Genomic DNA, 23,414 nt, shown 5'->3' with positions numbered 1-23,414 from the left:
TCAGCCAAAGTGTTAGATTCAAGCTGACAGTTGGCAGAGCACTGGGAAGAAAATAACCTCCCCCGATTTGTTATCATACACATACTTAGTGGGATACTTAATAATCAGGCTTGTCTTGTAATGCAGTTTGGCAATTGGCATCTCCAGTACCCAAGGTCTTTAAATTTCGTCACAAGACATGATTTAACACTGCTTTAGAGGACATGTCGGTCTGCTGATTCAGCTCCACCACTTCCTGTCAACAAGAACACTAATATTATAAAAAACTCTCCTCACGTACTCAGTGGTTATTTAACAAAGTAATCTAGCTCTCAGGAAATAGAGAATAATCCATCAGGCCAAAGAGTTTACTGGGAATTCAGAGCTGCCTCACAACATCCAGGTACTCAAGTTTACCCTGAATCCTATTTAGGTATCCTTTGGACCCAGTTCTAACTGGTATAAAAGTATGGTTTTATTGCTCCCCTTTGGTGGGCAGCAAATCAGATGTAATAGAAGGAAACCAGGGAAAACTAATAAAAAATAACTTCTATTACACTGACAGTTACAGAAGGGGCAAGAAAATTGCAGAAAAAGCAATCATAAAACTATAAAACATGTACTTGTCTGGAGTCATTTCAAAGACAGGCAAATGAGCTTATTCAGTTTAGTAGCCCTTGAGGCAACCCTGTGTTATTATTATTTTTGGTCTTTTCTACCTCTTTTTATATTCTGAAATTATAAGGAAAAATATTTTCTAACAGTAATAATTTTAGAATGGCAGCTATAAATTTAACTCCTGGACTCAAGTACGTACTGTGCACTGAAAAAAAAAAAGTCACCCACTCGAAGAGGGACTATGGAGAGGTTAGCTACACTTGGTGGGTGCTGGTTTGCGGATGCACCTATGAGTCAGGTGAGAGCATCAGGGTACAGGAGGGTACAGCAGGGCACACTGCAAATGTTGGCTGCTCTCTGGATGCCCTCACCCCTCCTGGTGTAGGGAGGTGCCCTCTGTCCTTGAAAACTAAGCAAAGGCAGGTTTGCTGTCCAAGTCCCCCGGGACCGTTGTTCATCTCAGACTTTGTGATCCGACAGACACTTTCTAAAAACGAAGGCAAGTTATTAAACTATAAATTATGAAGATAAAACAATGAAAAATGGAGAAGTGAGTGGTGGCAGAAAGGATCTCAAGCCACCAAGAAAACTTTCCATCCAGTGTGGAGGCTTCTAGTTAAGAAGATAGGGACATATTTATCCAACTTTCTATTAGCGTCTACTGTAAGACTCAGATGAGGCTTGGGGAGGGGAGGAGACTGAAAAAAGAGGAGCGATGAGTCTCTCAAAAATCACAGGAGACCTGACCCAGGCTAAGCGGGATTGCAGCAGACATGCAGTAAAGGACTGAGAGAGGAAAGGGCAAAGAGCACTGGGAGCAGTAAGTAGAACTGTAAGACCAGAACATGAACCACTCTGGGAGTTTGGGGAAGGGCGGCCACGGCCTGGAAATGGAAGAAATTACTGTACAAAAGAGACCATACAGTGTTGTACAGGTTTAGATGGAAGGCGACAGTCCTCGTTAATTAGAATTAATTGATCTGCAGCCAACCTGGGAATTCAGTAAAATTATTTTGGTCATATATCTATATTATATCAATATCCAGTAGCAAATTTTGATTCTATTTGAAAAGCATGTATGATTTGAACTAATGGAGACACAAAAGCAATTAACAGATGGTCTTCACTTTCCAGATACTTTCAACCTAGTTACTGGAACAGTGGCACGCACAAGTTATTCAGATGCAAGTCTGTCCAAAGGAGGTATCACAGGACATTTATTGAGCTCCTACTTTGTGCCAGGCTGTGTACTAAGCATTTAAACATATTGCTTAATCTGAATTTTGTAGGAATCTTAAGAAGTAGTTGTAATTCTGTCACTCATACAGATAGGGAAGTTCAATCTTTATGTATTTATTTACTTTTGGTTGCACTGGCTCTTTGTTGCTGTGAGGCCTTCTCTAGTTGCAATGAGCAGGGGCTGCTCTTTGCTGCAGTGTATGGGCTTCTTACTGTGATAGCTTCTCTTGCTGTGGAGCACAGGCTCCAGACACATGAACTTCAGTAGTTGCAGCACGCGGGCTCAGCAGTTGTGGCTTGTGGGCTCCAGAGCATGGGCTCAGCGGCTGTGGTTCACAGGCTTTAGTTGCTCTGCAGCACGTGGAATCTTCCTAGATCAGGGGTCAAACCCGTGTCCCCTACGTTAGCAGGCAGATTCTTATCCACTGTACTACCAGAGAAGCCTGAGAAGCTCAAACTTAAAAGTTCAGTAATTTGCCTAAGGCTACAAAGTTCTGGAAACGAGGGAAAGTAGATTCAAATTCCTGACTCATACTCATTTTCTCAAAGGCTTTCCTGCTCTAATCAGTTAATTTCTTAGAGTCTAAGTGTGCTTGTTTGATGCCTAACAAGGCTGAGATATGTATTTATGAGGCCCTTATCTGCTAGAAGAGAGTAAAGGCCTTTGTTTTGAAAGATGGAGCTATGATATTAAGAGGGAAGGACCTCCATGGAATACAGGCTCCTCTCTGCTATCTTGAAGGGTGACTATGGAGGATGAAGTTAACCTTCAAAATCATTTCACATTTTAGTTTTTAAACCCCCACTCCCTGCTACCAGAAAACTACTAGAGTTCATCAATGAATTTGGTAAAGTTGTAGGTTACAGAATTAATGCATAGAAATCTTTTGCATTGCTATACATGAACAGTGAAAGATCAGAGAGAGAAATTCAAGAAACAATTCCATTTACCACTGCATCAAAAAGAATAAAATACCTAGGGATAAATCTACTTAAGGATACAAAAGACCTGCACTTTGAAAACTATAAGACCCTGATGAAAGAAATTGAAGAAGACACAAACAAATGGAAAGATAAATAGTGTTCATGGATTGGAAAAATCAATATTATCAAAATGACTATACTACCCAAGGCAACCTACAGATTCAATGCAGATCCAGAACAAAAAATATTAAAACCTGTTACAAGACACAGAAGATCCCAAATAGCCAAAGCAATCTTGAGAAAGAGAAATGGAACTGGAAGAATCAGGTTCCCTGACTTCAGACTATACTGCAAAGCTACAATAATCAAAACAGCGTGTTACTGGCACAAAAACAGAAATAGAGACCAATGGAACCAGATAGAAAGCCCAGAAATAACCCCATGCACCTATGGTCAATTAATGTCTGACAAAGTAGGAAAGGCTACATAATGTTGGAAAGACAGTCTCTTCAGCAAATGGTATTGGGAAAACAGGACAGACACATGGAAAAAAAAATGAAATCAGATCATTCTTTAACATCATACACAAAAATAAACTTAAAATGGATTAAAGACCTATATGTGAGACTGGACACTATAAAACTCCTAGAGGAAAACATAGGCAGAACACAGACATAAATTCAGCAATATCTTTTCTGACCCATCTCCCAGAATAATGGAAATAAAAACAAACAAATGAGACCTACTTAAACTCAAAAGCTTTTGCACAGAGAAGGAAATAATAAAATGAAAAAACAACCCACCGATTGGGAAAGAATATTTGCAAGTGTGACTGATAAGGGATTAGTGACAGTCAGTCAGTCATGTCTGACTCTGCGACCCCATGGACTATACAGTCCATGGAATTCTCAGGCCAGAACACTGGAGTGGGTAGCCTTTCCCTATTCCAGGGGATCTTCCCAGCCCAGGTTCAAACCCAGGTCTCCTGCATTGCAGGCTGATTCTTTTCCAGCTGAGCCACAAGGGAAGCCAAAGAATACTGGAGTAGGTAGCCCATCCCTTCTCCAGCGGATCTTCCCAACCCAGGTATCAAACCCAGGTCTCCCGCACTGCAGGCGAATTCTTTACCAACTGAGCTATCAGGGAAGTCCTAATAAGGGATTAGTTTCCAAAACAGACAAACAGCTCTCGAGGGTTAACATCAGCAAAGCAAACAATCCAATAAAAAATGAGCAGGAGACCTAAATAGCCGTTTCTCCAAAGAAGACGTACAGATGCCCAAGAGGCACATGAAACTATATTCAACATCAGTAATTATCAGAGAAATGCAAATCAAAACTATAATGAAATATCACCTCACATCAGTCAGAATGGCTATCATCAAAAACTCCACAAACAATAAATGCTGGAGAAAATGCGGAGAGAAGGGAACCGTCCTACACTGTTGGTGGGAGTGTAACTTGGTATAGTCACTATGAAGAACAATATGGAGGCTCCTTAAAAAACTAACAGTGGAGCTACAACATGACCCTGAAATCTCACTCTGGACATACATCTAGAGAAAAACATGATCCAAAAGGATATAGGCACCATAATGTTCATTACAGCACTGTTTATAATAGCCAAGACATGGAAGCAACCTAATTATCCATTGACAGATGAATGGATAAAGAAGATGTGGCCCATAAATACAATGGGATATTATTCAGTCATTAAAAAGAATGGAAAATGCCATTTGCAGCAACATAGATGGACCTAGAGAGTGTCATACTGAGTGAGGTAAGTCAGAGAAGGAGCAATATTGTATAACATCCATTAGATGCAGAATCTAAAAGGAAATGATAAAAATGAACTTATTTACAAAACAGAAAGAGACTCACAGACTTAGAGAATGGATTTATGGTTGCTGGGGGAGAAGAATGGAGGGAAGTGATAGGGAGTTTAGGATGGACATGTACACACTGCTATATTTCAAATGGACATTTCAAATCAACAAGGACTTGCTGTATAGCACAGGGAACTCTGCTCAATGTTATGCGACAGCCTGGATGGCAGGGGAGTTTGGGGAAGAATGGATACATGTCTATATGTGACTGAGTTCCTTTGCTGTCCACCCGAAACAATTATAACATTGTCAATCGGCTATACTCCAATATAAACTAAAAAGTTTTAAAAATAAAGAACACAGAAGGAGAGGATAAAAAGTTAGGAGACTGGACTATCATAAAACTTTACCAAAAAAGTAAAAGAACAGTTTCTCAAAGGACGTGATAATTGAGATAGACCTGGATTGATGGCTAAGACATTTAAAGGGTAAAAAAAAAAAAAAGAAACCTCACAGTGTTCAAGTTAAGGAAATAGTATAAAAGTACACACAAACAAAGAACAGAGGTGGCTGGGTCTGGTTGGCAGACTGGCTCAGAGGAGGATGGGAAAGACACAGTAGTGTAGATGCATCTGACTATTGGGTTCAGATCTTAGAGATCAGAGTTTGGATTCTCTGACATCGACCCTGGGGTGCTAATGAAGGTTTCTGTGGGAATGACCTCAGTGTAAATTCCAAGGAGAGGAAAAGGAAGGTAGAATAGCACTCAGGAGCATTCACGACTGCGTGCCTGATGGACTAGCAGTTCATAGTGCCTCTGACAACCAGGGGGTGTCAGGGAGACTCTGGGGGCAGGGAGGAAAGGGGACAGGAATCTGTAGGACAAATGAATGAAAGCGGAGGAAAGAGAAGGGGGGATTGGACATTCTAGGTGACATGGACGTTTAGGCCACTCTTTCTGGACATAAATTATTGTTAACACTTGTAATACCCCGGACTGAAGGATGTATTAGCTTTCATTCAAGCTGACTAATTCTGCACTGTTCTGTGGTATTTCAAATCAGGAGCAGATGTGAGAAAGGAAGTCAGTGGAGTTGAGGTGGGTGCTAGGTAATCTGAAAAGCAGTTTCTGAACTCACAGAATTGGAAAAAGCCACAAAACCTCAAAAGCGAGGTGGCCAAAAAATCCCTGAAAAAGAACCCTTTTTCAGTCTGGGTATGAGCAGGAGGTGGTGGTCCTGGTAGAAGATCAGATCCAGGGGGTCTTAATCCAGGGGACTCTAGAACAAGTTTTGACTTGGAACAGGTGAATGGATTCCAGGACAATGGGGAACAGAAGAGATGAGCCGTTCGCTGTCTCCTTGCTCCTTGCTGTCCTGTAGGTCTCTCAGCCTTGATGTGCCTCCCACTGACCTCGCTCCCTCCCTTCCTTCCCGCCCCTTCTGAAATCTGTGAGCAGAACAGCAGTGTTTGCTTCCATTCAGTTTTCCCAAGCTCAGTGTCCCTGTGGTCCGTGACTACCTTCACACTCCCCATCATCAGTGGCTGTGAGACCCTGCAGATCTGCCTCCTAAAAATCTTGGGCCTCTGTGCCCACTTCTCCAAGCCAACTGCCACTGTCATCACTGACGTGCTTCCATCTCCTTCCTGACTCACTGCAGCTGGCTTACGGCTGGCATCTTTGCACTGGTCTCTCCTGCACTATGCACCGTGCTAGTCCTACAAACAGATCTGAGCATGTCTCTACTAATATAAAAACATTAACTGGCCTTTCAGTGGCCACAGGGTGAAGTCCACACTGCTTGGCATAGTCTGTAAAAGCACTTATCACCTGGTTTCAACCATCCCCTCCAGCTTTCCACAAACCATCCATGCCACCCCATGCACATACACAGGTTCTGCTCTTCATCGCCATGCAGGGCCTTCTCTGCCTGGATTCTTCCTCCTCTCCAAGGCTGACTGTTGCATAAGACTCAGCCTGAACATGGCCTCCTCCAGAAAATTTCACCAATGCTCAAAAGATCATAGCACTGCATTGTGGTGGGTTCCTTTTCAATTTACAGATTTCCAAAAAAAAAAAAAAAAAGTACTGTTCTCAAAAAAATGTCAATGATATTTTTCAAAGAACTAGAACAAATAACTTTAAAGCTTGTATGCAATGCAAAAGACCATGAAGAGCAAAAACAATCTCGAGAGAAAAAGAACAGACCTAGAGGAATCATGCTCCCTGACTTCAGACTATACTACAAGGATATAGTAATCAAAAGGGAATGGTAATGACACAAAAATAGACATCTAGATCAAAGGAACAGAATACAGAGTCCAGAAAAAAACCCGTACACTTATGGTCAATTAATCTATGACAGAGGAGGCAATAATATATGGTGGAGAAGAGACAGTTTCTTCAATAAGTGGTACCGGGTTGGACAACTAACTACATATAAAAGAATGAAACTAGAACATTATCTAACATCAAGTACAAAAATAAAGTAAAAATGGATTAAAGACTTACTTGTAAGTTAGAATACTATAAAACTCCTGGAGGAAAACATAGACAGAACACTTTCTGACATAAATTGTGACAATATTTTTTTGGATCCATCTCCTACAGTAATGGAAACAAAAGCAAAAATAAACAACTGACCTAATTAAACTTAAAAGCTTTTGCACAGCAAAGGAAACCATCAACAAATCAAAAAGACAACCTAAGGGCTGGGAGAAAATATTTTCAAATGATGCTATTAACATGAGATTAGTCTCCAAAATATACAAATAGCTCGTACTGCTTAATATAAAAAACCAAACAACACAACCAAAAAATGAGCAAAAAATTCAAATAGACATTTCCTCAAAGAGAACATGCTGCTGCTGCTGCTGCTAAGTCGCTTCAGTCGTGTCCGACTCTTTGCAACCCCATAGACGGCAGCCCACCAGGCTTCCCCGTCCCTGGGATTACAGATGGCCAAAAAGCACATGAAAAGGTGCTCAATATTGCTAATTATCAGAGAAATGCAAATCAAAACTACATTGAGGTATCACCTCACACTGGTCAGAATGACCTTCATTAAAAAGTCTGCAAATAACAAATGCTGGAGAGGGTGTGGAGAAAAAGGAACCCTCTTGCACTGTTGGTAGGAATGTAAACTGAGGCAGCTACTATGAAGAACAGTATGAAGGTTCCTTAAAAAATGAAAAATAGAACTACCAAATGATCCAGCAATCCTATTCCTTGGCATATATCTGGAGAAAACTATAATTCAAAAAGACACATGTACCCCAAATTTCATTGCAGTGCTATTTACAGTAGCTAAGACACAGAAGCAACTTAAATGTCCATCAATGAAGGAATAGATAAAGATACGGTACATATATACAATGGAATATTACTCAGTCATAGCAATGAAATAATGTCATTTGCAGCAACACTGTTGGACCTAAAGATTATTGTACTAAGTGAAGTAAGTCAGACAGAGAAAGACAAATATCATGTGATATCACTTATATATAGAATCTAGAAAAAATGTTACATATCAACTTATTAATATTTCTAAAACAGAAACAGACTCACAGTCATAGAAAACAAACTTATGGTTATCAAAGGGGAAGATGTGGGGAGAGAAAAGTTAAGAATTTGGGCTTAACACATACACACCACTATATGTAAAATAGACAGCCTACAAGAACCTCCCATATAGCAGAGAACTATACTTAATATTTTGTACTAACCTATAAGGGAAAAGAACCTGAAAAAAAAAAGGTATATATGTACTTACAATGGAATCACTTTGCTGTACACCTAAAAGTAACACAACATTGCAAATCAACTATAAAAATAACTATAAATCAACTATAAAATCAACTATATAAATCAATAAAAAGCTGTTTGTTTTGACAAAAGAAACCTACTCCCACATAGTATCAAAGCAAATAATAGTCTTTGAGGTATCTCTGTCTTAAAATAGTTCTCCATAACTATGAAGTAAGTTCTGGAGAAAGAACTTAAGACAGATGGTCAGAAAAGCAACAAAAATAATGACCAGAATGACCAAAATGCCTTCATCATGATTACTTTCCTTTACCTAGGGTTGTGTTCCATGTCTTGCTAAGTTTCAGTAAGTTCAACTATTAGGACTATTGAACTGGTTTATTTGGGGAGTGTCTCCTTTGGAATGACTCATTTGAGACTCATTTGGCAGATCAGATTAATTGCTTAAGTACCTAGGAGCAGCAGATGTCAAGGGGGAAGCACAATGCTATTCCTCAGTGAGTGCATTTTCAGCTCTCTCCTCACCTCGAAAAAGAAATTCAAGAGGACAGAGGTCTCACGTCTTCACGGAGCTTTTAGTTTGTCTTTGAGTGTGATTTACTTATCTTACCTACACCTGGAGAAGATCACTGTGGAAATGGCCAGGCTCTCTCTCCACGGGTTACACGTTCAAGTAGAGAAGATTGTTTGGAACAGATGCTTCAATGCCATCTTACCAGGAGACCATACTAAGAGTATGTAATAGATGTGAAACCCCAAGAACAGTTATTTCTCAAAATCTCAACCATTCCTTCAGTTGAAAGTAGCCTTCTCTGAGTGCCTTTCTGTTCCTGATGGAATGAATTGGGTGTGGTTTGGTGCCTGGTGAACAGAGAGACACTAGTATCAGTAACGTCTGGACTTCACAATTAACCTTACATTCCACCTGCAGTTATTTGAAATAATTTTCATTCCTTTCCTTCTTCTAAATATCATTCATCTTTTTCCTTCTTTATATTCCCATTAATTTTCATCACTGAAGTGGAATGTTCTGCACTTTCGCTTTTATCTACATGCCTAGAACTCTTTGAAAGAGAGAGATAACATAATCAGTTGAATAAATGGTACATGGCAAAGTAAACCATGTTTGATAACTCTTTTCAAACAGCGTATAAATGAGGGAAATAACCATTATTTTATGTATTGTAGAGTCCTGTGAGTTTCAAGTTAGATGTTAAAAGAGTCTGAGCAGGCAAGCAAATTGGATTGAGAGGCATTGCCCACATTTATCTCGGTGTGCAGAGAACACCATGGAGCAGTTTTGGTCCATTTACCTGTTCTTCGGGTTTGTCCTCTGTAGACACCTGTGTTTGTAGATGACAGGAAATAGGCTCCATTTAGTTAAGCGGTTCTTGGCTGAAGTGCATTTCTGTGATTGAATTGGCTTGGCTTCTGACTGTGGTTGCTGTGCCAAGTGTGAGTGCAGACAGCGAACTGCAGTCTGGCTGCTCTGACGCTCAGCGAATGCTGTACTTGGTATGGATTCTGGGTCACTTTCCCCCCCTTTGTTGCAAAGGTCAGGGGTGGGTGGTGATGTAATACTTGTTCTGCAGATGGGTTTATTTACTCAACAAATACGTGTTGGATGCCTACTATATGCTGAAGATTTCACTGTGGTCCAGAGGAGCCCCCTGGGTCCCCATCTTTGAGTGTGTTTCTGTTTCATGGACTGAGGTGACATTTTATCAGACTCAGTTGTTTGGGTTTTTAAAAAAATATTCTTGGTCTTCCCTTGTGGCTCAGCTGGTAAAGAATCCACCTGCAAAGCAGGAGACCTGGGTTTGATTCCTGGGTTGGGAAGATCCCCTGGAGAAGGGAAAGGCTACCCACTCCAGTATTCTGGCCTGGAGAAATCTGTGGACTATATAGTCAGTCCATGGGGTCGCAAAGAGCTGGACACAACTGAGTCACTTTCACTGGGCACTGACAATATCTGTGCCCCAAAGGAAATTTATGGGCCCCTGGCCTAGTTATATTTTGGCTTTTCTTTCTTTTAAATTAACTAAACAAGGAGGACATTAGACTGGGCTGGTCTTAAGACCTTAGCAGTCATTGTAAGCAAACCAAAACTTAGACCTATAAAAGCCTCAAGGTTAGGAAATAAAAACCTGAGGACAATCCATAATAAACAGTCAAACAGGCTTCCCCAAACAAGGCAGATGCTTAAGCTATAGCCATTCAAACAATTTCCTTGCTTTTCTTCAGCCTTTTCTCTGTAAGTCTTTCCCCTTAGCTGCTGTCGGTGGAGCACACCTAACTACTTCCAGCATGCAGCTGCCCCAGTGGAATCAATTTTGCTTGAAGAAACTCTTAAAATTGTTAATATGCCTCAGTTCATCTTTTAGCAGTTCTTGATTTGAATCTATGTATTTTGCAGGTGGAAGAATTTGTGCATTCATTCATTAAACAAATATCTATTAAATGCTGCCATATGCCAGGCTCTGTGCCAAATACTGAATACATTAATATAATGATGATCAAAAAAACAAATTTTCTGCTCTCACAGACCATAAACAAATCTATTATGGTTACAAATTGTGGTAAGATATAAAAGGTAAGGAACAGGATGCTTTTAGAGAGACAATACAAGGTACCTCTTTAAAACTGAAAAAAGTCTTTGAGAAGCTGAATATATATGAACATCGTGTACTGGTGGTTTGCACAACTTCAAAGATATGAAAAGTGCCTGCTGGAACTGGGCAATGTGACAAAATCATGTTAAAACCTGAAGGAAAGGAGCCAGCCTTGGGAGAATCCAGTGGGAAAAAATTCTATGTAGAGAGAGGAACATGATAGCCCTAAATGGGAACAAATTTGGAGTCCTGAAAATATGAAAGAAGGACAGTGAGCTTGGTAGTGGACAGAGGAAGTCAGTGGAAAGATAGCAAAGGCCTGACCTTTCTAGGCCTTGTAGATCATGGTAAAGTTCTGATTTTATTTCAAATATAAGGGGAAATGATAGGAGAATTTTTGTGTTGCTTTAAAGGGTGATAAGGTCTTAGGTTTCTAAAAGCTCTCTCAGTGGCAGTGGGATGACAGCGAGACAGTTAGAGGTTTATGGACCTAACCTACAAAAAAGATGATGAAGTATTGGACTTATGTGATGAATTAAAGAGATGTTTTTGTTAGCAGAATTGGGAGAATTTACTTACAGGTTGCATATTATGGGTAATGGAGATTAAAGTGTCATGATATAACGTAGCTAATAACACTTTATATTTAAAATGTTAATAAAGCAAAGTTTTGATAATAATTTTACACTCAGTACACTTCAGTCGCTCAGTTGTGTCCAACTCTTTGCAACTCCATGGACTGCAGCACGCCAGGCCTCCCTGTCCATCACCAACTCCCCGAGCTTGCTCAAACTCATGTCCAAAATTTGGCAGTTAGTGTTGGATGAAATGGCAAAATTATTTTCAGAGTTACACTGTGCATGATATGGCCTGGTACTCAGTAAGGGCTCAGGGTCTAAATGATTAAAATCATTTGATAAAATAAGCAGTGTTTCTACTATTCTAATAATTTGCATAAGCTAGAATCAAGATTGCCAGGAGAAACATCAATAACCTCAGATATGCAGATGACACCACCCTTATGGCAGAAAGTGAAGAGAAACTAAAAAGCCTCTTGATGAAAGTGAAAGAGGAGAGTGAAAAAGTTGGCTTAAAGCTCAACATTCAGAAAACTAAGATTATGGCATCTGGTCCCATCACTTCATGGGAAATAGATGGGGAAACAGTGGAAACAGTGTCAGACTTTATTTTTTGTGTGTTCCAAAATCACTGCAGATGGTGACTGCAGCCATGAAATTAAAAGACGCTCACTCCTTGGAAGGAAAGTTATGACCAGCCTAGATAGCATGTTAAAAAGCAGAGCCATTACTTTACCAACAAAGGTCTGTCTAGTCAAGGCTATGGTTTTTCCAGTGGTCATGTATGGATGTGAGAGTTGGACTATAAAGAAAGCTGAGCACCAAAGAACTGATGCTTTTGAACTGTGGTGTTGGAGAAGACTCTTCAGATTCCCTTGGACTGCAAGGAGATCCAACCAGTCCATCCTAAAGTAGATCAGTCCTGGGTGTTCATTGGAAGGACTGATGTTGAAGCTGAAACTCCAATACTTTGGCCACCTGATGCAAAGAGCTGACTCATTGGAAAAGACCCCGATGCTGGGAAAGATTGAGGGCAGGAGGAGAAGGGGATGACAGAGGATGAGATGGCTGGATGGCATTACCAACTCGAGGGACATGGGTTTATGTGGACTCCGGGAGCTGGTGATGGACAGGGAGGCCTGGTGTGCTGCGATTCACGGGGTCGCAAAGAGTCAGACACGACTGAGTGACTGAACTGAAATGAACTGAATAATTTATAAAAATAAATTAACAAATTTAAAAAAATGCTTCCTCAATTCTCAAATACTAACAAAATGATAAAAATTATAATTGCAAAGACTTACATGAAATGCCTTGTCAGGTCAGTCACTGTCGAATCCAGAACATTTGTTGCTATTGGATTAGAGGAACATTTTCTGCTAGGCTGGGCTGCTGCTTGTCATCTCTGACATGACATGGGGAAGACAGATAATTTTTAATGATATCTTTGAAGCCCTGGATCCAGTTCTATGAGCTCTGCAAATTCCCAAAGACATGAGATGGTTTCCTTCTCATAATATGAAGTTTGGTAGGATTTCTGTCATTTTTCACAGGACATATTTGGAACAAACAGAAATCTTAGTCTTAAACTGGAGGCAATAACTTAAAGAGAAACTTAAAAAAAAAAAATTTCTACTATCTCTAAGAAAGGTAGTAACTTAAAGCCTATAACTTAAAGAGAAAATTAAAAACTTGTGTACTACCTCTAAGAAAGTAGAATATCTATATCTATCTATCTATGTATCTATCTAAGATGGAAGACACAGAACACTTGAGACCTAGTTTTGACTCCTATTCTTAGCTCTTCTGACTATAGTTTCCTTATCTGGAAAACTAGTGCCCATTCTCGTTCTGCAATTCTGCATACCCATTTTATGCCTGTCTTTCAGTATCCAGCCTAAATTATCCATTTTATTTTATTTTTTTAGGCTAGATACAACAGATGTAGACATGTTTCTTAGATGGCTATATTGAATAAGGAACATTTAGCCTGATGTACTAAATTAGTCAGAGAAATCCAATTAAAAAAAATTGTCAGAGCAAGATATGGCCATTAGACAGATTTACTGTAGAAAGTTAATGGACCATACACATATGTCAATTTATTTTCAGAGCCATTGTGCTGACATTCAGTTTGAATTTGTGCTGTAAGACCTACCTTCAGAGACTGTGGAGAATACCAATTTCTCTGGAGCATACAAATCAAATTACGCTGCATATTTTCTTCAGGTAAGTTATTTCTTGAAGTGCACTATTCTCAGGGCTTCAATCCAGAGCTGATATTGAACGGTCATTTTCTCTGTGGACTGCAGATATCTGCTTCATTTTCACACAAGCATCCCTTTTTTCCTTGCTGTTCCTTTCCCATATTGTAAAACTGCTCCTGTCTTAAGTCAGCTGATGCTCTCCGCGTGGTTCAGTACAGGCTGGCAGTGTGTCCAGCTGTTTTTGATTTATACATAATCTCTCCAGGGTCTTGCCTGAAAATGGTCCCATCAGTGCAGGATAGCACAGGCTACTTCCTGAATATAAAGATGTACGTTTTCTTCTAGAAAACACCGATTTAAATTTCCACCTGCTCTTCCTAGATTTATAATATTTACTAAAGAGGTTCTGCATCTGTCCTGCCCACTCTTCATTACTCCACTTGACTTATTTAGTTGGCTTTAAGCAATAAAGGATGACTTTTATATAAATAAAAGAAGACAGAAATGATTCATTTCTAGGTGCCATGAGAAAATGTGAAGGCACAATTTTCTTCTATTACACTGAAGGTGCTGTATACTAATTTTTCCCATTTGATCATTCCATCCTGAAAACAGGCTTCAGGAAATATCAGGTGGGCAGATGTATTTAGGTCTTTAAGACAATTAACAGCGGTTTTAGGCTTCCAACAAAATTGAGAGGGAGTCCCAGAGATTTTCCATGCCCCACACATGCAGCGTCTCCCCCATCATCAACATCCTTCAGCAGAACAGCACGTTTTTCATCAAGGATGAACCTACGTTAACACAGCGTAATCTCTCCAAGTCCATGGTTTACCTTAGCGTTCAGGCTTGGCGTTGCGCATTGCATGGGTTTACACAAATGTATAATGACATACGTCCATCAGCAGAATATCACAGAGAGTCACTGACCTAAAAATCCTCTGAGCTGGGCCTATTTATCTCTCCCCCCCCCCACCCCTGCCAAACACCAATCTTTTTATTGCCTTCATAATTTTGCTTTTTCCAGAATGTCATATAGTTGGAATCATTCAGTATGTCGTCCCTTTCTATTGGCTTATGTCACTTAATAATATGCATTTAGGATAGCCCATGGGGTCGCAAAGGGCTTCCCTCATAGGTCAGTTGGTAAAGAATCTGCCTGCACGGCAGGCAGGAGACCTGGGGTTCAATTCCTGCATCAGGAAGATCCCCTGGAGAAGGAAATGGCAACCCATTCCAGTATTCCTGCCTGGAGAATCCCATGGACAGAGGAGCCTGGCAGGCCACAGTCCACGGGGTCACAAGAGTCGGACACGACTGAGCGACTTTCACTTTTCAAGTTTCCTCCAGATCTTTTCATGGCTTAGTGTGGGATTAACACTCCATTGTCTGGATGCCCTGCTGTTTATCTGTTTACCTACTGAAGGACATCTTGGTTGCTTCCAAGTTTAGGCAGTTATGAATAAAGCTGCTACAACCATCTGTGTATAGGTTTTTGTGTGGACATAAACTTCCGACTCCTTTGGGAAGATACCAAGGGGGGAGGTGATTGCCAGTTAGTTTTGTAAGAAATCACTAAACTGTCTTCCAGAGTGGCCATACCATCTTGCATCCCCACTAGCAATGAATGAGAGTTCTTTTCACTCCACCCCCCAGCCAGCATTTGGTGTGTGAATCCTGGACCTTGGCCATTCTAGTAGGTGTGTAGTAGTATCTCATTGTTGCTTTAATTTGCATTTCCCTAATGATCTATGACGTGGAGTGTCTTCACATATGCTTATTTGCCATTTATGCATCTTCCTTGGTGAAAGGTCTTTTTTTAACCATGTTGTTTATTTTCTTAGTGTGGAGTTTTAAGAGTTCTTTGTATGTTTTGCATAACAGTGCTTTATCAGGTGTGTCTTTGCTGATATTTTACCCTAGTCTATAGTTTGCCTTGTTATTCTCTTGATATTGGCTTTTGCAGATTTAAGTGAATGTGTAATGTCTATTATTCTTAGGGAAGCTGTCCATCGTGTTCATCAGATTCTTAAAGAATTATTTGAACTTAAATGATTAGGGCCACGGTTAATGACTCATGTTAAAGTTGGTGCTCAGGTAATCTTGGTATTTCACAGCATTACCTCCAGCACAGGGAACAGTTCAATATGAACTGATTATTCCCTATGATATGGTTTATGTTTATTTATTTGCACGTGTGGTTCTTGCATAACTTTCTTCCAGTCTTTCCACTGAAAGCCTTTCAGGTTCTGAAAGATTTGTTCAATATAAACCTCTCATCACAGCACCAGGGTGAATCCTTGCACACAACCATGTGATCTGGACACTCAGAGCTAGAACTGATGGTCACCCAAACTTCCATGTTTCCAGATATCTTAAGAAACAGATTGAGTTAAAATATATCTAATCATGATCACTAAGGGGCTTCCCTGATAGCTCAGACAGTAAAGAATCCATCTACAATGCAGGAGACCTGGGTTTGATTCCTGGGTTGGGAAGATGCCCTGGTGAAGGGCATGGCAAAACACTCCAGTATTCTTGCCTGGAGAATCCCATGGACAGAAGAGCCTGGTAGGCCACAGCCCATGGGGTGGCAAAGAGTCAGACATGACTGAGCAACTAACACAACCACAACAGCCAACAATCATGATCACTAAAATCTTACCTATAGATTTCCTTTTAATTTTCACTTACATTTGGGGAAAAAAAGAAGTCAATCTCATAGAAACAGAGAGTAGAAAAGTGACTAACAGGGGCAGGGAGTGGTACAAATAGGGAGAAGTTGGTAAAAAGGTCCAAACCTTTGGTTATAAGATGAATAAGGTCTTATTAATAGAATCTAATGTGTTACATGGTGACTATAGTTGATAACATTGTATTGCATATTTGAAATTTGCTAAGAGTAGAACCTAAATATTCTCTCGCATACAAGAATGAAAGTGTTAAGGTGATGGGAGGAATCCTTTCACAGTGTGTGTCTGTGCATATCAAATCATACTGTGCACTAAAAGGTCTTACAATTTTGTCAATTATACTTCAAAAAACTGAAAAAAAGAAAATCTGTTAATTTAAATAATTCCTGATGTTGCAGAAATGAACTGTAATATGTTAGCATTTCATTCATTTTTTAAAAAATCAGAAAATTAAAAATGAAACACTAAAACAAACCAAAAATTTAAAAAGTGAACATCTTATACAACAAAATATGTATATCATCAGCATTAAGAGTTGAATACAGAATGAACTGCTTTAATTTTTAAAAACTTACAAAAGAAGAATCTGAAAATGTTTAAATAGTTTAAAATCTAAAATTGCTGTTTGTTCAAAAAATGACAAAGGTAACAATGACTATCACCTCTGAAGAGCTAGACACAGTGTCAGTGACTCAGGTGCTGCTGCTGCTGCTGCTAAGTCGCTTCAGTCATGTCCGACTCTGTGCGACCCCATAGACGGCAGCCCACTAGGCTCCCCCGTCCCTGGGATTCTCCAGGCAAGAACACTGAAGTGGGTTGCCATTTCCTTCTCCAATGCGTGAAAATGAAAAGTGAAAGTGAAGCTGCTCAGTAGTGTGTGACTCTTTGAGCTGCCAGACCTTATTGGAAAGCAAGATGCTACACTGTCTCCTGGAGTTGCTTGCTCCTATCTGGCCTTGGGCATGACATTTCTGCCTTCAAATGGCACAGAAGTAGTCCCTCCGGGTCAGAGTCAAGACTCATTTGCAGGTGATATATGTAGAAAACCATACCTACCCCAACTACCTGCAAAGATGATTGGAGAGTGGATGACCTCGGCAGGCCTAAGAAAGGACTTCAGAGTTGGCCGCAGACACTGCAGGACGTGTCAGTGGGTGACTACTGAGCACCATTGTTCCATTTGTACTACTGTATAAAAGTACCCCCGATTTAGCGGTTCAAAGCAACAACTCTTTATCAAGCTCAAGGATACTGTGGGTCAGTAATTTAGGACAGGACTTGTCCAGGTAGTTCTCCACTGGGATCTCATGCAGTTGTGGTCAGGTATTGGGTTGAGCTTTAGCATCTGAAGACTGGCCTAGGCTAGACATGGCGGTCTAGACATGATATTATTGGTTGGAGTTCAACTGGGATTGTCATACTTGAATACACCTTGCTTCTCCATATTGTCTGAGTGTCTAAACTTGGCTGCTGTATGTGGCTTGGCTTCCTCACCGTATGGAAGGCTCAGGGAAGCTGGACTACTTATATGGTAGCTCAGGACTTAATATCCAGTAAGCAAAGGGAACTGAATAACCTTGGAAGGCATTCAGCACTCCTTTTCTGGATTTGTTTGGTTATGAGTAAGTCACTAAAAATAGCTTATGTACAAGGAGAAGGGAAAAAGACTCCCATTTCTAGATGGAGGAGTTTTAAAGAATGTGAAGACATATGCAACCTTGCAGTAAAGACACTTCAACCAGTCTTAATGACAGCCTGTTCTATTGATAGGGAGTCTGGTACTTGCTTCCTGAAATGAGATCTAATAATTTCTTATTTATTTATTTATAAAACTTGCTTCCAACTTTGTCAATAAGAGACAAACACTAACTGGAATGTTAACAACATTCTTACAGATATCAGAAGTCTGCAAAGAGCTACCAATGTACTTTTATAGCTTGTCAATGATCACAGTCTTTAAATGACATTTTGTGGATCTGGACAGAATGATAATTTTCTGGGGACAATTTCCAATATATTGATTGACACTTGATTCTATGTGCATCTTCTTAGTGTATTCTCTTTTCTTTTCAAAGAAAATTCCAACTTGCCTTCTCTGGGATAAGCAGCCGGATGTTCTCATTCAGCAGTGCTCTGACCAACTGTATTTCACTTAGTGATCAAGTTGGTTGTGGAAGCTGGAAATTGCAGCACAAAGTGACTGAGGAGAAAGTGGAAAAGTAATTGATGGGAGGCCAGACAGTAATGAAGATGTAAAAGAGGAAAATGAGGATGGGAAATTGCTCAGGGCAGGTGGTTTGGCCCTTATGATAGTTTCTGCAGCCTATTTTCTTATTTATAAAGCTCATACATTTTGTAACTATGCAGCAATCCAAAATGACATAAAAACTCCCAATATCAGATCTTGCCACAATGCAGGAGATGTGGGTTGGATCCTTGGGTTGGGAAGATCCCTTGTATTCTTGCCTGGAGAATTCCATGGACAGCAGAGCCTGGCTGGCTACAGTCCATAGGATCGCAAAGAATCAGACATGACTGAGTGACTAACACTTTCACATATATCTACATCTTACCTGTGAGATCTGACATTACCAGCATTTTCAAGTGGTAGGTTAAAAGTTATTACTGATGAAACCTCTCAAATCTGATCACCAAGTCTTTCTTCTCTCTACAAAGTTTTATTTATCTTTCTTAATGTCTTATTAAGTTGCTGCCATGCTAGGGGGAAGGGTTAACTCAACTTGTCCAATATTCAGCAAGATAGCCTTAGGGGAAATTCACCCAGATTCAGAATGGTCCTTTTTATTTGCTCTCAGCATTCCTAAAGCATTGCAACAAATCAAAGGACTGCATTACCCCCCCGCCCCGCCCCCGCTCAGATAGTCTCCAAATTTCCTGAGAACTGCAACTGCTGATTTTGAATCCCCAAGCACCGCAAATTCTCCTGACTGCAAAACTTTCTTAGAGATTAACAGGTTCCTGCCCACGGATAGACTGATAAATGACTTTGGAACCTTTGAGAAGGACGCGAAAGGCGGTGGGAGTGGCCGGAAGTCTGACTGTGGCGCAGGCGGGCCCGGTGCAAACTGTGAGCAGCTCTGGGTGTAGAATCCCTTGGAATACAGTGTGCCAAGACCAACGTCAGCCGATTATAGAGGAGGAAATCGGAGACTGATGGAATACTGCTGGGAGGTGGGTGCTAAAGGGATGACAAGGAGCCTCAGCTTCCACCACTTGGGAAACGAGGATGCATTTTTGCCTCGTGTTTTTTTTTGTGTTGCTCTATGTACCTGATTCGCTGGCCTCGTTTCCAAAGGTCCCCGAGGTATGACAGAGCAATCGGATCCCAGCCACACTTAAAGGCTGCAACTTCGAAGCCAAGTTTTTCCAAGGGCAGAGTGTGCGCCCCCTCTCTAGCAGGGCACATCCTACAGTAGGTGCCTCATGAGGTGACAGGAAATTCCTTTCTCTTCTGTCCACACGATGGTTAGACTTGGTGGCTGGGGAGGGGTTCGGGGGGCTGGCGGCTTCATTACTCGCATGGAGGTGATGAGACGTAACCGCAGCCCGCAGCCCTGGGGCAGGTGAAGGCCCCACACGGGTCATGAAAGGCGGGTGGGAGGGGCCTGGTCTGAGAAAGCACTTGGCTTTCTCTAAGGGGCCGCTTTGCAACCAGCATCTTTGCCCTCAACCCCTACGGATGCCCAGTCTTACCAGTCTCCCCCGCCGCAGACACCCTGGGTGGAAATGTAGTGTACAGGCGTCTCCTGGCCTCCGGGCTTCGGAGGGGAAGACGGCAGCCGCAGGTAGGGGCAGAGGCGAGCCGGGGACGAGGCTTTCCAGAGGCTGCCCCCGGAGCAGCTCCCGGGTCCGGCCTGCACAGCGCGGCCTCCGCGTGGGCACACGGGCCGGGCCCCGAGAGGAGAGGCACCTGCCTCCCTGACTCCCTGCGCCGCTGTTTTTCCTCGTGCTTAGAAATTCTTGTCACTGAAATTAGAAAATATTTTATGAGAAGTTGAATTTTTTTTCCCCCAAAATGGATTTACTTCTTGGTCTTTGTGCCTAACTCAGTATAGGTATACTCGCTGTGTATACCTGGACTTCCCTGGTGGCTCAGACGGTAAAGTGTCTGCCTACGGTGCAGGAGACCTGGGTTGGATCCCTGGGTCGGGAAGATCCCCTGGAGAAGGGCATGGCAACCCACGCCAGTGTTCTTGCCTGGAGAAGCCCACGGACGGAGGAGCCTGGGGGGCGGCAGTCCACGGGGTCACAAAGAGTCGGGCCCTGAGCGACTTCACTTTCTGACTTAACTTTCTATACTCTCTGTAAATATTCTTACTTGAAGAACTTTCAAATGTAAAGATATGTTTACCTTTTAAAATATAACAAAAAACCCAGATATTTTTATTTTTAAAGAAAGCACTGGAGCAGTGTTTGTTGATTTTTCTTTCTCTGGTAAACTGGAGTTTTATAGAGAATTCATATCCTGTGAACCTGTGATTTATGTTTCTGAATGAATAAAATATAACAACTTTTTCTTCTCAAAGTATTAATATGAAGAAACTGTAAGAAAGAGAGGTGTACCTTTTATTTCATGAAAGTTGTGAGAAAATAAATTATAATTGGTAGCCTTAATAAGAAATTTAACACTGCCGGCACCTATGCAATATGATTTGGAACTGTGTAGCTTTCTCAAGCCTACCAGATCAAAGTGTATTAGAAAAACATAGTGTTTTCCACCATGTGTGGTCCATGACGCTTATGTACTATTCTGGATTTTTGTGGACATAGATAAGGAATGGACAGTTAACCAGTAAAGGAGACACTCAGTATTTGGGCCTGTGGATAAACATGGGGAAGCAAAACACTTTTTAATAGATTTGATTTTATAAGAAGAAAAAGAGAATAGGGAAAGTACCACAGGTTAATTAAAATTAATGTCTAAGGCCCAGTGAAGAATGAGACGTAACAAGATTTAAGGCTCCTGGAAAAAGACATGCTTTGTTTCAGGATTGGTTTGCTGTGTTTCCAGTGGGTGTACAATTCATGAAGTGCAGCGTCGCTTACTTTTGTATGATCTAGATAATACAACACAACTCCTTTATTTCCCTCATAACTTCCTCTTAACATTTATGATTTTCTGCATTTCAGGCCCCTCACTGGGTTATAAGATTGGAATGTAACTGTTAATTTTAGTTCGTTGTCTTTGTGAAATGCATTCGGCTATCCACACGATATTTCTCATTTCTTGTTCCTTCAGCTTGGTGTATGCATAAAACACGCCATAGTGGAATTGCCTGTTAAATGCCAGCACGTTCATCTGCACCTGAGGAAGGGAAAAAAAAACACGGACCATCAGCTTACATGGAACATACTACAGTAATGAAATATACGAGGCTACAGACCAGCTCCTGCTTGTTTGGTGCTTATCTGTATTTAAAGAGACAATTTCCAACGTGGGTCAAAGAAAGGGAAACAGCAGGAAGTTTAGCAAGTCTAAAGGGAGAGTGTCACTTTGCAGAGAAAGGTGGACAACCAGCAGTTTAAGAAGTAAGTTTGTAAAATTATAAGACAAGCTCCAAGTCTCAGTAGCGGTACTGGCACCGATTCCTAGGAGGGCTTCAGCTGTGTGTGTGTGTGAGTGAGTGAGTAACTTGGTAGTGATACTGATTTGGCTTCTAGCTAGTGGGCTTCTCTCATTTAGATAAGATATTTTTCCTTGGCCACGACGTTTACAATTTTCAAGTAGTTTTTAGGCTATTGAACTGCTTTTCAGGGCAATGTCATACAGGACTCTGGAATCTGGACCAGGTGACGCTATGAGTTTCCTTAGAAACTTGACATATAGTTAAGCTGTTAAAAGAAAATTTTCAAAACAATTTTTTTTTAACTAGGGTACAGTCTGAAATGGAACAATCCCTTTATTCTTTTCCATTTAGGAAAAAGAAGAGGTACCAAGTCCCTTACTCAGTTCTGAAAACCTCAAGCAAAGCTGTCAGGAAGGGGAGGCTGCCCACTGTCAGGAACAGGCAGGCATTTCTCCTGCCAAGGGGGCCCCTTTAACAGCCGTCTTTACAGCAGGGGTGCAAGAGTGTGGGCTTTTAAAACATCCCTAATATATGAAACAACTTGCATTGTTTTCACTTCCTTCTAAAGTGTCTAGAGTAGGACTTACAGGAAGACTCTCATACTGCTTTCTGGAGCCAGTCTAACCCTGGAGTGTGGCTAAATTTCAGGCTTCTCTCCAACACCAGTGGTTTTAGGGAAATGAATAAAACACACTGTAAAAAATTCTCCAGATGTGGGGGACCCCCCATCGGGCTACCTGCCCAAAGTCCTCTTGTTGCACGTTCTAGTAGCCCACGAACTGGCTATAAGATTAAAGTACTCTTCTGCCTTTTCAGGGAAACAGAATAATCTAGACTGGATGGATTTCCATGCAAATAATTCCTAAGTGTTGTAACTGCACAGGAGTGATAAATGCGCCTTGAAGAAGGGATGGGTTCGAGGGTATGCACGTAACCGAGTGTGCTCCATGACAACAGCCAACACGCGATCATGAGGGCATCCTAGCTTTGTTTCTCTAGGGAGTTATGGACGAGCTGCCTCACTTCCATATTCTTGCCTGGAGAATCCCCTGGACAGAGGATGCTGGTGGGCTACAGCCCAGGGGGTTGCAGAGTCGGGCACGACTGAAGCGACTTAGCACAGCACGGCACAGCTGGCTCACTCCCGGAACTTCACTATGAGCACACCTGTCTGGATGTGACAATCCCACAAGAAGCCATCGTTTGTGAACCTCAGGGCCTTGACGCTCCAAGGCAGAGACACTAACTAATACCTGTCCAAGCTACAAACGTGCCAGTTGGCCTGGTCAACTGTAAAAAGAAAACCCAAGGCATTAAAAAAAAAAACAAAACTAAAACCCAGAGTATGAGAAAAAGGGTGTATATGCTAGGAGCATTCCCATTTC

At 41.2% G+C, this 23,414-nt stretch overlaps 1 protein-coding gene and 1 long non-coding RNA gene across 2 annotated transcripts in view; one reads left to right on the top strand and one right to left on the bottom strand.

The window, feature by feature from the left end:
• Positions 1-19,367: 19,367 nt before the first annotated feature.
• On the top strand, positions 19,368-23,360 carry LOC145511292 (uncharacterized). Its single transcript, XR_014057747.1, has 3 exons — positions 19,368-19,633; positions 21,702-21,991; positions 22,846-23,360. It is a non-coding gene; the product is annotated as an uncharacterized LOC145511292 (long non-coding RNA).
• The window catches only part of ATP6V0D2 (ATPase H+ transporting V0 subunit d2), a 48,912-nt gene continuing 47,022 nt past the window's right edge, over positions 21,525-23,414 (bottom strand). Inside the window, exon 8 of the mRNA XM_081504286.1 lies at positions 21,525-21,767. Coding sequence (XP_081360412.1) covers positions 21,606-21,767 — 162 coding nt within the window. The 3' untranslated portion in view covers positions 21,525-21,605. The remainder of the gene's footprint in view (positions 21,768-23,414) is intronic.

This window comes from Giraffa tippelskirchi, chromosome 6 (genome assembly GCF_054371585.1).
Source record: "Giraffa tippelskirchi isolate mGirTip1 chromosome 6, T2T-mGirTip1v1.2.pri, whole genome shotgun sequence".
Classification (NCBI taxonomy): domain Eukaryota; kingdom Metazoa; phylum Chordata; class Mammalia; order Artiodactyla; family Giraffidae; genus Giraffa; species Giraffa tippelskirchi.
Note: the sequence above shows the minus strand (reverse complement) of the source record. Positions and strands in the feature narration are given on the sequence as shown.